General features: G+C 46.4%; 1 protein-coding gene across 1 annotated transcript in view; it reads left to right on the top strand.

Annotated features, from left to right (window-relative positions):
* Window positions 1–382: 382 nt before the first annotated feature.
* Window positions 383–15,961, top strand: part of LOC144951288 (N(G),N(G)-dimethylarginine dimethylaminohydrolase 1-like) — a 47,823-nt gene continuing 32,244 nt past the window's right edge. The window contains 2 exon segments of the mRNA XM_078881476.1: window positions 383–512; window positions 514–669. Coding sequence (XP_078737602.1) covers window positions 465–512; window positions 514–669 — 204 coding nt within the window. The 5' untranslated portion in view covers window positions 383–464.

The following is a 15,961-nucleotide window of genomic DNA, read 5'->3' as shown; positions in this document are numbered from 1 at the left end:
ATAAAATTAATCAAACTTAGAATTCATATTTTTTAATTGCAAATATCTAATATATATTTTAAAAAGCACCATTCACCAACAACCCACCATCACCTTACATTGTGCATTGTACTCCGCACCCAAAACACACCACCATCCTCATCATCACCACCACCAATAACCACTATCACCTCCATCATCATCATCATCACCACCACCTCCGCATTGTACTCCGCACCCAAACACATCACCACCATCATCACCACCATCATCACCACCACCATCACCCCTCACCACCACCTCCCCGCATCACACACAGACACACAGAGAGAAGACAGCGGACATGGCGACGGCTTTCCTTCGGCAAGTTCACCCACGCCGTGGTGAAGGAGCTGCCCGCTTCGCTGGCTGCTGGCGCCCTTCGGCACCACGCAAGCGGCGAGACGACGGCGGACGACGACGAGGGAGCAGAGACGGAGAAGACGATGACGACGGTGGTGGACATGGCGAAGGCGTTGCGGCAGCACGGCGTTGTACGTGGGCGCCCTGCGGCAAAAGCTCGGGCTGCAGGTGGTGGTGATGCCGGCAGACGAGGCGCTGCCGGACTCCGTGTTCGTCGAGGATGCCGCCGTCGTGTGTGGGGACACGGCGCTCATCACGCGGCCCGGGGCGCCGTCACGGCGGCCAGAGGTCAGTGGGGTGGTGATGGTGATGGTGGTGGTTGTGGTGGTGGTGCTTGAGGGTTGTGATGGTTACGGTGGTGGTGGTGGTGGTGTGAGTGTTGTGATGGTTATGGTGGTGGTGGTAGAGGTTATTGTGGATGGTGGTGGTTATTGTGGATGGTGGTGGTGGTGGTTACGGTGATGGTGGTGGTGGTTGATGGTGGTGCTGATGGTGAGTGAAGGTGGTGGAGGTGATGATGATGGTGGTGTGTGGGGACACGGCGCTCATCACGCAGCCCGGGGCGCCGTCACGGCGGCCAGAGGTCAGTGGGGTGGTGGTGGTGGTGGTTGAGGTTATGGTGGATGGTGATGGTGGTAGTGGAGGTGTAATGGTGAGTGAAGGTTTTGGTAGAGGTTATTGTGGATGGTGCGGTGATGGTGGTGGTGATGATGGTGGTGGTGGTGATGGTGTGTGGGGACACGGCGCTCATCACGCGGCCTGGAGCCCCGTCACGGCGGCCAGAGGTCAGTGGGGTGGGGTGGTGGTTGTGATGGTGGTGATGGTGAGTGAAGGTGGTGGTGGTGGAGGTGGTGGTGGTTTTGATGGTGAGTGAAGGTGGTGGTGGTGGTGGTGATGGTGGAGGTGGTGGTGATGGTGATGATGGTGGTTGTAGAGGTTATTGTGGATGAGTGTTGTGATGGTTACGGTGGTGGTGTATGAGAAGGTGGTGGTGGCGCTCCAGGTTGTGATTGTGGTGGGTAATGGATAAGGTTAGCAGAGGCGTGAGGGTGATGTGGGTGGTGGCGCTGATGGCGAAGGGCTGGTGGTGTGAGTGTGATGGTAGAGACGAGTGGGGGTTGATTCGTGAAGGTGATGGTAGTCGAGGTGGAGTAGTAGGAAAGGATTGTAGTGGTGGTAGTCATGAGGGTGATGAGGGATGGCGGCGTTTTAGGTTGTTCTGATACTGCAGCAAAGCAAAAGTGTAGGTGATGAGGGCGCCGCTGTGCGAGATGTTAACTACCTCGCCTGGTATACAGGGGGTCGTAGATTTTCCCCTCTACATTTCATAAAAATTGCGTTAAAAGTATTTGTCTGCTGTGAATTTCAACATAAGCCGCCACCACCTCGTTGAGCTGTCATTTGCGGCCAGGTCGCTTCTGAAAAAAAGCTACAGTATACAGCCCAGTGGGCCTTACATGTCTAAATTGGAATAAATGACAGGATGGCGGTGATAGGGTCCTGAATGTAATGATTACCGGTAATTGTAGAGATATCTTGTGGCGATGTCGCGTTTGAGGAGTTGGTGATGGTGGAAAGAGGTCAGGGTTAAATGGTCGTGACATTTGTTCTGATCGTAAAGGTTATGATGGTGGATGTGCAGTCGGTGGTGTTGGTAATGGTTGTGGAGGTGATGGTGGTGGATGATACAGCTGGTGGTGCATCTACCGGTCATCTCGGTCAGCCAACCCATGGCACCTGCTGGGTCTGTCCCGAGACCTCATGCACCTAGCCTGGCACAATAGGGGGTGCAGCTGGTGGTGCATCTACCGGTCATCTCGGTCAGCCAATCCATGGCACCTGCTGGGTCTGTCCCGATACCTGCACCTAGCCTGGCACAGTAGGGAACACGGCTGGTGGTGCATCTACCGGTCATCTCGGTCAGCCAACCCATGGCACCTGCTGGGTCTGTCCCGAGACCTCATGCACCTAGCCTGGCACAGTAGGGGGGGTACAGCTGGTGGTGCATCTACCGGTCATCTCGGTCAGCCAATCCATGGCACCTGCTGGGTCTGTCCCGATACCTGCACCTAGCCTGGCACAGTAGGGAACACGGCTGGTGGTGCATCTACCGGTCATCTCGGTCAGCCAACCCATGGCACCTGCTGGGTCTGTCCCGAGACCTCATGCACCTAGCCTGGCACAGTAGGGGGGGTACAGCTGGTGGTGCATCTACCGGTCATCTCAGTCAGCCGACCATGGCACCTGCTGGGTCTGTCCCGAGACCTCCTGTCATCAGCGAGCCTTCGATACTTCACTACTTCACGTTTCCTCAAAGTGCACCTAGCCTGGCACAGGCACCGTAGAGACGTCACCGTCACTTGGTGGCGAATGGCACGGGTATTGGTATTGTATATATATGGTTCTGCTAGTAAGGGTTGTAACTGGTGCGAGTGTTGCCCATGGCAAATTGTGCTGTTGATGGCAATGGTGTTTATGGAAGTTGCGGTGATCTGGTGGAGATTGTTAGAGGTTTTCATTGGGAGGGATTCGTGAAGGCGTGTATGATGGGTGCAGGAGCGGATAAAACAATACGCATTGGAAGCGGTGGTGGAAGCAATTAATTAGGATACATTAGCAGCATCGGTGGTGGGTGTGGCAACGAACTGGGAAGCATGGGGAAGCATTAGAAGCAGATGGAGCATAAGTGAAGGCAGCTGTAGAATTAGAATAAGCAGCAAGAAGCATTGAAATCTCGGGGTTTGAGGCAGCGAATACAGACGCATCGGAAACATTTGGGGAAGCAGCAGCAGCATTATACCAGCAGAAGCATTATAGCAGCAGCAGAAGCATTATAGCAGCAGCAGCATTATAGCAGCAGCAATATACCAGCAGCAGCATTATAGCAGCAGCAGAATCATTATACCAGCAGCAACATTATAGCAGCAGCATTATACCAGCAGCAGAAGCATTATAGCAGCAGCAGGAGCATTATAGCAGCAGCAGCATACACGGCAGTAGTACCGCAGCAAAGTAGCAGGCAGCAGTCTACTGTCTTGTGTTAGCACTGCGTTAAATTCATTTTCTATGGCCGAGATCACCCGCTGCCTCCCTCGGTAGGCTCATTATTGCCATATCCAAGCAGGTATAGCTAGAAAAAAACCTTCTGAGTTGCTGGTACCCTGCCCTTGATGGTGATTGTCTAAGCAGGTTGACAATGGCCATGTCTGAGCATAGCGACTGTAATCGGATGCAACCCTATTTTGTTGTCAAGGTCGTTTTTTTTATCAGATTGGCACAGAGGAAGTATTGCCGCCGTCTGATTGGTGGCATAGCTGTTGTATGGCTGTGGCGTGTTTTAAGAATATTTAACTAAGACTCGAGAGCAATTCCCGTGGTGTAATGGTGAGCGGCTTGGACCAAACAGCCAGAGGTCGCCGGTTCGATTCCATCTCCCAGCGCAGAAAGTGTAACCAATGGGGGAATTATTCTTAGGTTTTTTCGGTAAAGTCACGTAGTATATATACGGGGTAGTATCTCTTGGAATCTCTCATTTACTTGATACAGCAATCGTGCTGTGACGGTTCCACCTGAAGACGGAAGCTTGTGTTGCCTCCGAAACGTCGTGATTTTTATTTTATTTTAATTTAATTTTACTTTTATTAATTTACATTTTTTACCTACGTGACTTTACCGAAAAAACCTCAGAATATGAATACTTGCAGTCACGAAAGCTTCAAATCTAGAACCAATGGGGGAAGTTTGTTGAATCGCTCTGCAACCTCCATCCTCCAGCCAGCAGTATAAATACCGTAATGCCGCAGTCGGGTCGACATGTTGCATGTGGTGGGGTAGAGTGTGGGTAACTCCCACATCTTTTCAGACGTCTGAACAGCGTGGAAACGTAAGCCAAGTACACTCTAGACGGGACATCAGAGCAGAGGTCGCAACCGGGTACCCGATACCCGTACCCTACCCGATACCCGGCTACCCGTACCCGGCTGGGTACGGGTAGCCGTTTGCGACCCTGGTGCGGCCGGGTACGGGTAGGCCGTGAGTCACTGGTAAGTAACCGTTTGTCACTCATTTCCCAACGTCTTGTCTCTTCTCACAATTCAAGATCCTAGAATCAACCCACCCGCGCCTGCAACATGGCTTCATCCCAGAGGTCTCAATCGGGTACCCGTACCTGTACCCTACCCGATACCCAGCCGGGTATCGGGTAGGTTACGGGTACCCGTTTGCGACCCTGGTGCGGCCGGGTTCCAGCTTAAATATTCGCTCCAAGCGTGGTGGTGTTTCATTCAGACGCTGTCTCCCCGACAGACCTGGTCTTCACCTGAGGACGGCTGCTTGCATTGTGGCAGAAACGTCGTGAGAATTATTTTATTATGTTTTGTTTTTATTATTTTATTGTTTCCATTCTACGTGACTTTACCGAAAGAACCAAGAAGATGAATCCTAGTGGAGGCCCTTTCACCCAGCAGTGGTTTGAGAAAGCAATTGCAGCGCTGCACCTTTGCACCTCCAGTAAAACGAAACTATAGTGCTACACTACCGGTCACTGTGACTGCATATTCACCATTATAAATTAAAACAAGACGATGTTTTAGTCCGTCAGCCTATATTGGCTTTGCGTTCAGACAAAGATTATTCGTCAACATTTTCTTAAGAAAGGGAACTTCTGGGACTGGTTTCGATGTTACCGAGTCTGATCGGTTAGACTCGTGTTTGTTAAACACGTGAAATTAACGATGGGGGTCCTTTTTTAATACGAAAAGAAAACAACGTGGTCTACGTTAATTTACAAATTAGTCTTCGTGCGCTTGACCTAAAACATTTTAAGCGCATATCAAATCGAAATCGCAATATCTATCAGAAAAATCGCGATTAAAAACTACATTAGGTCGATACGAATTGAAAGTTTTCTTTAAAATCGTTACAGAATCGATCCAACGCGTTACACACAACGCATTACACACTCTTCGCGTTTGTTGCAAAAGTATGGCTGAACGATTTGGGGAAAATATCTAATTTCGATTTTTCTGACAGATTGCGATTTGATTTGCGATAAAAAAAAATTTAAGTCAAGCTTCAGTGCAATATTCACTGTGTAATAGATTTAAAACATGTGATAGAGCATTACCACATGATACCATCAAAATATGAACTGCTTTATATATTCTAATGCAAGGATGAGAACTTAAAAGATATGAATTGCTTCCAACGTGTATTTGTTAAAATGGTTGAATTGAAATAGAACAATCAAACATAGAGTAATTCTACTATGAGACATCTCCTTTACCAGTGGCAAAATATAGTAGTACGCCTTTTGGCGTCATCTGGTCCAACACCAATGGAGACTAGGCTCTAAGAAAAGCTGTCTCGGGTGTGGACCAATCAACTTCAAGGACAGTGCATATCATTACCATCATCAGAGTTGTTTCTTTTTGTTTGCATTTTGACTGCTTGTGTTGTGGTTATTGCAAACAAGATGCCTTGTATAAAGGTGTCAGTTTTTGTACCAGTTGAAAGGGTAAAAACCTAATACTACATAGAGCAATTGTTACGTTAAATCAATTAAGTGATGATAATAATAAAAAATAAAACAATTCCAATAAGAAAGTAACAGGAATTTTTCAAATCGCAAAAAGTCGCAGCCTATGCGATTTGCTAATCGAATTGTTTCAAATTGCGATCTCGATTTGAAATCGATTCATCGTTCAGCCCTATGCAAAAGTACCGGTGGGGGGTGCGAGTGGGTGCGTTATTTCGTCGGCATCCATCCCTCCCCACTGGTGTAGACCAATCAGTTTCAAAGACAATGCCATATATTCACAGAGCATGTTTCGTTTGCATGTTCACAAAGACCGCGTGTGGTTAATACAGTACTTAATACCTTGCAACAAGGCCGTAATTATTATATATATTGGTGACAAAGATCCCCCGTATAGCCTTAACAGACTGTAGGGGCAAGTGTTGTTAGCGAGCACCTATGAAGGCCGGAACGGTACACGAGGGGGTGGGTGAGCCAGCACCACGCCCGACCGCCTTTGTCTCCCTAGCGGCGATGTTTACACACCGCACAAGGTACTCATTTGAGGCTGAGTCGACCTAGGGGAGGCCCGGGACCGGTTCAGATAATCGTCACTGGTCTTGGCCGTGAGCGGGAATCGAACTCGTGTCGCCGGGTTCATAGCGCAGCGCGCTAACCGCTACACTATCGTTCCCCACAATATATTGGGGACACACACACACACACCCAATATTAAAATATGCTCAAAATTACCCCCCCCAATATATTGCTATAAAATAGATTTCTGTTTATATGATTGTGGTTATGGTTGTACTTTATTAATCCCTAATCTCTGCCATTACATACAATGAAACAAGAAAAGGTAAAAAAAGAAAAAACGGAACAATGTAATACAATACACTATTAGATTATTATTGTAAAAAAATAAAAAAGAATCCATCCTATGTGTTAGTGATTTTTTTTATATTTTAGGCAATAAATGTTGACTCCATGGCTACGGCCTTGCCTTGCAAAAGGTTTCTATTTGGTGATCGAACATCTTAACACCTATTCGTCATTTTACCGAAAGACCCAAGAATATGAATTCCTGCAGTCACGAAAGCTCTAAGTCAAGATCCTAACACCTGTTTTATTACCAGAAAGGGTAAACCCATTTTCTTATTAGTTTTTTCACATCCCCCCCCACCCACCCCCCTTTGTCTGGCGAAATCGGATCCATAAATATAACAACGCCAGCATGCGAAAAGCGCCACACCCCACCACGGTGACCCATTTGCCGCAGTTGTGTAGTAATATTGCTTTGAATGTCCCCCCCCCCCACGACCCACCCTTTACAATCTCCACATCGTCGTATGCGCGTCCCGATAATCCACCAAATACGTTGTCATTTCTGCTTTTTCTTTGGCCGTGTCAAATTTGCTGCATATTGCGACCTTGCTGTAACAGTAGCTTTTCATTCACGGCTTTGTTCCATGTGCCAATTATATTTGTATTAAAAAAAATATATATAGAAATACTTCTCCATCTCATTTGACTCGGGCGGCTATACATATCTTTGCCAAAAATATATTCTTCGCATAATACAATTATTATCAATGGGATTTTTTCTACTTGAGGGGAGGATGGTGGTGGTGCGGAGGTTTGTGCCACTGTGCTATGAACCTTGCAATCTGTGTAATACGTATGTTTTTGTACAGTATCTGTCTTCGTATATATGTGTGGCCTCGGTGCACTTAAGTCTGGCCCAAGTTGTGCGTCTGTTTATATGCGCAGATATGTTAGCGGAGAGTGGTGGTGCAATATTTAGTGCAGCAAAATCCATTGTACCGTGATTCGACGCTTTCACGTCTCTGCTTCCCGCCTTCACCAGACCGCACTGACCAGCACGGTAAATCATGGTCTATTTTAAAACTATACTATTAAAATATTTATTTTATTTTACCGGGTAAGGCCCACTGAGAGGTCACCTGGCCACAAATGAAAGTTCAACGAAGTGGCTTATCACGTTGAACATTTATAGCAGCCAAATACTCAAAACGCATGTTTTTTTTTAATGTGGAGGGAAAAACTGAAGGAAGTGGAGAAAATCCACACGACCACAGGAAGAACATGGAAACTTCAAATATACAGGCGTCAGGGTCGCGATCGAACCTATGACCTCCTGTATACCAGGCGAGGTAGGTTACATCTCCTAGCCACCATAGCGCTCGATAACTGCCACCACCCAAGCTGGTATCGGGTTGGTGCAATATTTAGTGCTCTGTGCTACGAACCTGTTTTCAATTCCCTCCCCACCGCGGATATTTGATGTCTGAACTGGTCTCTTAAGCCCTCTGCTATATCAATGTTCATTGACCAGTGTGGTGAAGTATGGTAATTATACTGGTAGGAACCACATGGTTCCACCAGCCCACAGGGGATTATTGTGTCCGTCCGTTGTGCATCCAAAAATGGATGCGTGGGGCTGGGTGGAGAGGGGAGGGTGGGGAGGGGCTGGGTGGGGGGTGGGAGGGGTGGGAAGGGTGGGGAGGGGCTGGGTGGGGGGTGGGAAGGGTGGGGAGGGGCTGGGTGGGGGGTGGGAGGGGTGGGGAGGGGCTGGGTGGGGGGTGGGAGGGGTGGGGAGGGGCTGGGTGGGGGGTGGGAGGGGTGGGGAGGGGCTGGGTGGGGGGTGGGAGGGGTGGGGAGGGGCTGGGTGGGGGGTGGGAGGGGTGGGGAGGGGCTGGGTGGGGGGTGGGAGGGGTGGGAGGGGTGGGTGGGGGGTGGGAGGGGGGTGGGAGGGGTGGGGAGGGGCTGGGTGGGGGGTGGGAGGGGCTGGTCACCCCGTGGTGCCCTTATAAAACTCAACGTTTAACCTACTCACGCCGGCTTGTGCCCGCCCTCACAGTCGGGCATATTTGCGGAATACACCACGCCGCCGTTGACCCTGGCCATTGACCGAGCAACCCAACGTTCCTACCAGCTCTCTCCGCAGGAATGTTTTTAGATCTTGACTTAAAGCTTTCGTGACTGCAGGAATTCATACTCTTTGGGTCTTTCGGTAAAGTCACGTACAGTAGATAGAAAAAATATTTTAAAAATCACGACGTTTCCATCGCAACACAAGCAATCGTCCTCAGCTGAAAAAATACAGTGAGAGAGCTGCTGAAACAGGATGTTATATAGGCCTGAGATGGGTGCAGCCCAAGGGTGGTAAGTCGGCGGGGTTAGAGATGGTGTTTGCATGTAAATGTTAAGCTCGGAGGGTGCCCTGAGTCTGTGGGGGTGGCCATTGTATTGAGAGAGATTAGCATGTCGATGTATTGTGAGAACGGAGGGCGCCCTGAGGCTTGTATTGTGAAAAAACGAGAGCCACCGCCACATGGAGGTACAAGCTCATCGGTGACTGTGCTAGTAAGACATCCAGCCTGTCAATGCAAAGACCTCCAACCTGGCAATGCAACTCAGAGAGTCGGAAATAACTGCTAACATCGGCAGGTAGGATGGAAACATCAGAGCCAGTTATGAATTCAACTGGTTCATAGCGTCCTTCCAATGATTGCTCAGTTTGTACCCATCTTCTCGGTTGAAATTGTGTCTGTGTTTATATATCTGGATGGCTTCATGAACGAATCTTTGTTGATAGCCAGTAGGTTTGCAGAGTGCCTTCATCTTGGAAAAATCAATTTCGTGGAGAGGGTTGATGTATGTGGGGTGATCGCACACCCATCCCCCACCCCGGAAAGTTTATATATATCTTACGCATCTGCGATTTTTCAGATGCTTATAAGAACAATATTCATCTCAAGTGCAAACGATTTCCCAACCGTATTGCAAATTGTGCTTGTGTTAACAGATAAGGACGATATAGCATCTTATTGTGAAAGCCATTCTGCTGCAGAGATAGCTCATGCGTGTAACTTAAGTGGTGTGATTAATTACCAAATTCTGCAATACTACCATCAACGTGTGCAATTACACGAACCTAATATGGCAACGTGACGGTCCACCTTTTCATACTTAATCAAATTTGTCAAAGTGCCTGCGATGCAAAGCCCTTGGAATGCGACCGGACGCTACGCAGAGTTGAGCTTGTTCGGCGCATGATATGGATGACCACAACATGCACCCTCACCGCATGTTGTTAGACTGCCGAGGGGCTTCGTTGCAGACGGTAGAAGCAGTGCAGCATAAAATAATAAAAATAAAACATAATAAAATAATTCTCACGACGTTTTGGCCACAACGCAAGCAGCCGTCCTCAGGTGAAGAATAAAACACCACCAAGCTTGGAGTGAAGAATGAAACACCACCAAGCTTGGAGCTTGGTGGTGTTTCATTCTTCACCTGAGGACGGCTGCTTGCGTTGTAGCCGAAACGTCGTGAGAATTATTTTATTATGTTTAATTTTTTTAATTTTATTATTTCCCTTCTACGTGACTTTACCAAAAGAACCAAAGAGTATAATTATAGTAATGTTTGTCGCAAACAAACTATGCCAATTCGTTACTCGTTCAGCACACCTGTGTGTTGGAGAGTAAACCCACTACAACATTTACAATTAGAGTATCACGTTTCGCCGGTAATTAGATTGTTATCGGCTCCAGAGCTTGTGTGGTCGGCAACGGATTGCGGTGGAGCGAAATCCATTCTTGTTCAGTGATTCGACGTTTCCACGTCTCTGCTTCCCGCCTTCACCAACCCACACTGACCAGCACGGTAAATCATGGTCTATTTTAAAACTATATAATAAAAATATTTTTTTTATTTTACCGAGTAAGGCCCACTGAGCTGTATCGCTCTTTTTTTTTGTTAAGAGGTCACCTGGCCACAAATGAAAGTTCAACGAAGTGGCTTATCACGTTGGACATTTATAGCAGCCAAATACTCAAAACGCATGCTTTTTTTTCATGTGGAGGGAAAAACTGAAGGAAGTGGAGAAAATCCACGCGACCACAGGGAGAACATGGAAACTTCAAATATACAGGCGTCAGGGTCGCGATCGAACCTTACAACCTCCTGTATACCAGGCGAGTTAGGTAACATCTCCTAGCAACCACAGCGATATGGGGAGGCACTCATCCAGCAGTGTTTACAAAAGGGCTGTACGTGTACAATGATTAACACGGATGCATTTAATGTAAACATTTGGCGCCAGGCAGGCACCGTTTTGACAACTTGTGCATCACAGCAAAAATGCTCATGGGTTCGATTCCCGATTGGGAAAATGTCAAAACTGGGTGGTTTTTAACTTTTGCCGACAAAACTGGATCCCAAATGTCAAAACTGGGTGGTCTTGGAAAACGACAGGCAAAACAGGGTGGTGCTTTTTTATATGACAAAACTGGGTGATGTTCAATGTGGACAAATGTCAAAACTGGGTGAAGAAGGTGTACGATTTTATGTATCATTTTGTACACGTTTAGGTCCTTGCGTTATTCATCCATATGTCGCCACAGATTTAGAGCGTTCCAAATGATGTTTCTCGTGGCTCATGTTCCATACCTTGCACCACAAACTTCCCGTTTGCATACTGGCACAGTGTGCCAGCTCGCTACTACAGTAACACTTACTTGCCATATGTATACTGGCACAGTGTGCCAGCTTGCAACTACAGTAACACTTACAGCTCGCGAACATACCCTAACTTGCCATTTGTATACTGGCACAGTGTGCCAGCTCGCTTACTTGCCGTTTGTATACTGGCACAGTGTGCCAGCTCGCTTACTTGCCATTTGTATACTGGCACAGTGTGCCAGCTCGCTTACTTGCCGTTTGTATACTGGCACAGTGTGCCAGCTCGCTTACTTGCCGTTTGTATACTGGCACAGTGTGCCAGCATACTAATACCAAGTGTTTAGATGAATGGGGTGCTGACACAGTGTGCCAGTATACAAATACCAAGTGTTTGGATGAATGGGGTGCTGGCACACTGTGCTAGTATACAATTATCAAGTGTATTTGACAAATGTCAAAACTGGGTGCACCCTGAGTGTCCAAAACTCAAGTTTTTGGCCACCCAGGGTGCACCCAGTTTTGACATTTGGGATCCAGTTTTGTCGGCAAAAGTTAAAAACCACCCAGTTTTGACATTTTCCCATTCCCGATTTGGGGGTTTCCCTTCCTACGTGGAGTTTGTCTATTTTCTCCTCCCTCTTATGCATGTTTTTTCCTCTGGGTTGCTGCAGTTTCCTCCCACAGCTAAAAACCATAAACAATCTAACTGGTATTGAATACACATTCCAATCCTAACAAAAAATACCTGCAAATAACTCCTTTGGGATTACACAAAGCAACAGTGCCTCCCCCCGCCGCAAAACGTAGCGGGTACCCTCCTGAAATATATATTGAGACTCTGTGAGGCTTTCCTGAGTGAACAAGTGTGGCAATAATGCAACGTGTACACAATTTGAGCAGCAACACAACCCGCCCATTACTCTGTGATCCATTTAACGAGCAGGTAATTGCATCGTGTGGTTTCCTTAACGCAAAGAGCTTGGCACGAGTAAGGGGAGGGGGCGAATGGACAATGCTGTCTGCGTAAGCTTTGGGTGTCGTGGGGGAGGCAATACTGCAACCCCACAGCTCGATCTGCATTTCACGATGTTGGCGATTTGCAATTCGTGGCCTTAAACACCCGACTCGGCGTATCTTAGAACCTTATTTGGCAACTTGAGACATCTGTTTTTGAGGCATCAGCAGAACGTACGTTTTTTTTGTTTGCGCAACTCACTTATTTATTTAACGTGTTAACTTCCCTCCTTGGTCAGCTGCATGAGGAAGCACATTTTAGCTTGCCGGTAGAGTTGAAGATTCTGGCAAGGGCACTTTAACCACTGAACCAGGTTATGCGCAGTTCACGGTTTGATTCCTACCGCAGATGTGCGATCAAGCGATTATAGGAATCTGAACATATTTTTCGTGCCTGTAATAATTAATGGCTTAAATTCCATATTTTGGGTCCCTTTTTTTTTTGCCAACCACGGGGCTGTTTTGGGGAGTGTCTTATCGGCAGTGATATTTCAACACAGACGAACTTGGGGTCCGGTTTTTGAACCAATGATGGTGAATGGCCCAGCGTTTATAGGCAAGGGGGGGGGGCCCTCTCTAATACACTGGTTGTATTTCGATTGAAAGCTTTCGTGACTGCAGGGATTCATCTTCTTGGTTCTTTCGGTAAAGTCACGTAGAATGGAAACAATAAAAATAATAAAATAAAACATTATAAAATAATTCTCACGACGTTTCGGCCACAACGCAAGCAGTCGCTGTCTCCCCGACAGACCTGGTCTTCACCTGATGACGGCTGCTTGTGTTGTGGCCGAAACGTCGTGAGAATTATTTTATTATGTTTTATTTTATTATTTTTATTGTTTCCATTCTACGTGATTTTACCGAAAGAACCAAGAAGACACTGGTTGTAGTGTTATACCAGGGGTCGGCAACCAAAATAACAAGAAGAGCCATTTCTTTCCAATTCGGTACAAAATTCAGTTTTTCAAGAGCCGCAATGCATCTATGTACACGTACATATCATCAAGAAGCAGCCCGTAAAGAGCCGCATGCGGCTCCGGAGCCATAGGTTGCCGACCCCTGTGTTATACAAACCCATACATGCAATAACATAGACAAAAATAATCAATATGCGTCATTGTAGAGACTGCTAATAACAGAAACATATTAGTGGTCTTGGGCAGGACGTGTCCTGGCTCGAAGGGATTATGGCCGATGGTCAAGAAGAATGGGGGTGAAAGCCAAAGATTGGAACTTGTCTCCAGAGAATGAACATTTATAATTCAACACCGCACCGCAATTTAACGAACTGTCACGTTGAATAATCCGTTTCTTTTGTCTTTTATTACCACCATATTTGTTTTGCTGGTTATTATGAGCAAATTCTCATTTTCCGTTACTGTAACATTTTCATATAATTTGTACGAATCGTACAAACAATTATTCTGGCACCTACGAGTCAATGCGTGCATCCTGAGCATAAGAGTTGATTTTTATTCAAGCGATGTAACAAGTTCAAGTTCATTTATTAGGTATAGCCCTTTGAGCCATTCGGCTCTTGAATCGGGTGCAACCGCAACAAACAAAAACATGAACAAAAAACATCTTAAAGTGAATATGTGACTAAGTGCAAACAGAAAATCCAAGAATAGACAGCAAAATATTGCAGAAAAAAACACAATGGCTGCATGTCCCTATAAATAAATAATGTATGGCAGAGTCAACTTGGTTCCAACAGCATTCCATGTTCAAACAACAGAGTTGTATTTACATTCATCGCCGACTCTCTGCCAATGCAGGAAATTCCAAGTTGTCATGGTATGGGCCAGTGGTTATATCGGATGAACACTCGATAGACCACATTGGCTCTAAGAGATGATGGGTGAAGAATATCATAATATCAACTCGTGACCCGACTATGAGCATCCATTACTTTAAAACCATAGCACCAGATGGATAGATTGCTACTGTGAATCTTTATTCTCTGGATTATAAGATGCACCCCCCCTTATTTTAAAGCAAAGGTTACAAGTATGCTCCTGTGTGTGTGACCAGAATTGTAAAATTTAATTGGTGTCAGGGTCGGCATCGAACCCACGACCTCATTTGGCTCCTGTACATTTCCACACGATGATGATAACCACTTCGTTGAGCTCATCAGTTGTGGCCAGGGTGCTTGTGAAAAAAAGAGTGGGCCTGACAACATGGTGAAATAAAAAAATTAATCCGTTTTAACAAGTGAGTTTATATGGGAGGATAAAAGATAAGGGGGAAGATGACTAACATAAAATGTTGGAGGGGCACGGGACGGGGAGAGAGGGAACGGGAAAGGCATGTAATAAAACAGACTTGACAGTAATTTAAACACGCCTATTTACATTTTCCAGCAATCTTCAGCCCTTTGCATACTGGCACGTGCGTTTAAGTAATTTTCAAATTTGCTTCCGTCATTTTGGCGTGATTATACCAGGAGCGTCTAACCAAGGGATGCCCGGTGAAATATGCGGTGCCGTAGGGCCGGGAGAGTGGGGTATTTTCAGAAATCTTCTTCTTCGACAGACTGTTTTAAACGCATTAAATTGGTGTCCTCCCAAGAGAGGGCCACGAGTGAGCTACGCCCAGCCTAACAAAGACAGAGTGCCTGGCGTCTCTGCATGTGGGTGGGGGGATGATGTAATTTGATGTCTCCCCTTCAGAATGTATTCTCACAAAATGCGATGGAACTTTAGACAATTTAATCTGGCTCGTTTACAATATAATGTATACACGGCGGGGGGATTGGTGCAATTGTGTAATGGTTAGCGCGCAAAGAATTGCCATCGTCTTTAGCTGCGTTTTCAACGCCTTTCATCTGACGGACGAAATAAGTTGTTGCGTCTTAAAGTAAAAATGTTTCGACTTGTATCTGATTATTTTACGCAATCACGTTGGTGACCAGTCTCTCGGACCATTGACTCGCTAAACTTCTGAACCATGTTGTCATGACGGGTGGTTTAAACGTCCATTCGAAGACTGGATCGCAACGGTACAAATTATGTCTCTGACATCGCTGTCACAAACTCGCTGAGCCACACAAACGAACGCTTGGAAGAGTTCGGGAATCGTTATTTATACCGGAGGAATCCGATTAGCTACAACAGCTCCTTTTCACAGATGTCCGGTAGTTAATTCCTATCGGAGATGTTTGGTGCGAAGTCGTGGCGAGTTGGTTGATAACATGGACGAGTCCATCTATGTTCGGAAAAGAGGAGGGGGGAGCAGAAAATGAACACAATCAATTAAGACCCGAAATGGTTTATAAAATCCTTCCAATGATTGCTAAGCCAGAATCCATCTTCTCAGTTGGAATTGTCTCTGTGTTTGTATATGTGGATAGCCTCATGAACGAACCTGTCATGGTGGCCAACTGCCAAATCGCTGTCTGTGGTGCTGACGTTAGAAAAAACCGCCACTTTTTTCAAATTTTCTTGCTGTGGATTTCACACCTGGTAACGATTGCTTGTGTTGCAGTCGAAACGTCGCGATAATTTTAATTGTTTTGTATTTTTATTATTTTATTATTTCTCTTCTACGTGA

This window comes from Lampetra fluviatilis, chromosome 61 (assembly GCF_964198595.1).
Source record: "Lampetra fluviatilis chromosome 61, kcLamFluv1.1, whole genome shotgun sequence".
Lineage (NCBI taxonomy): Eukaryota > Metazoa > Chordata > Hyperoartia > Petromyzontiformes > Petromyzontidae > Lampetra > Lampetra fluviatilis.
This window is presented reverse-complemented; position numbering and strand designations above follow the sequence as displayed.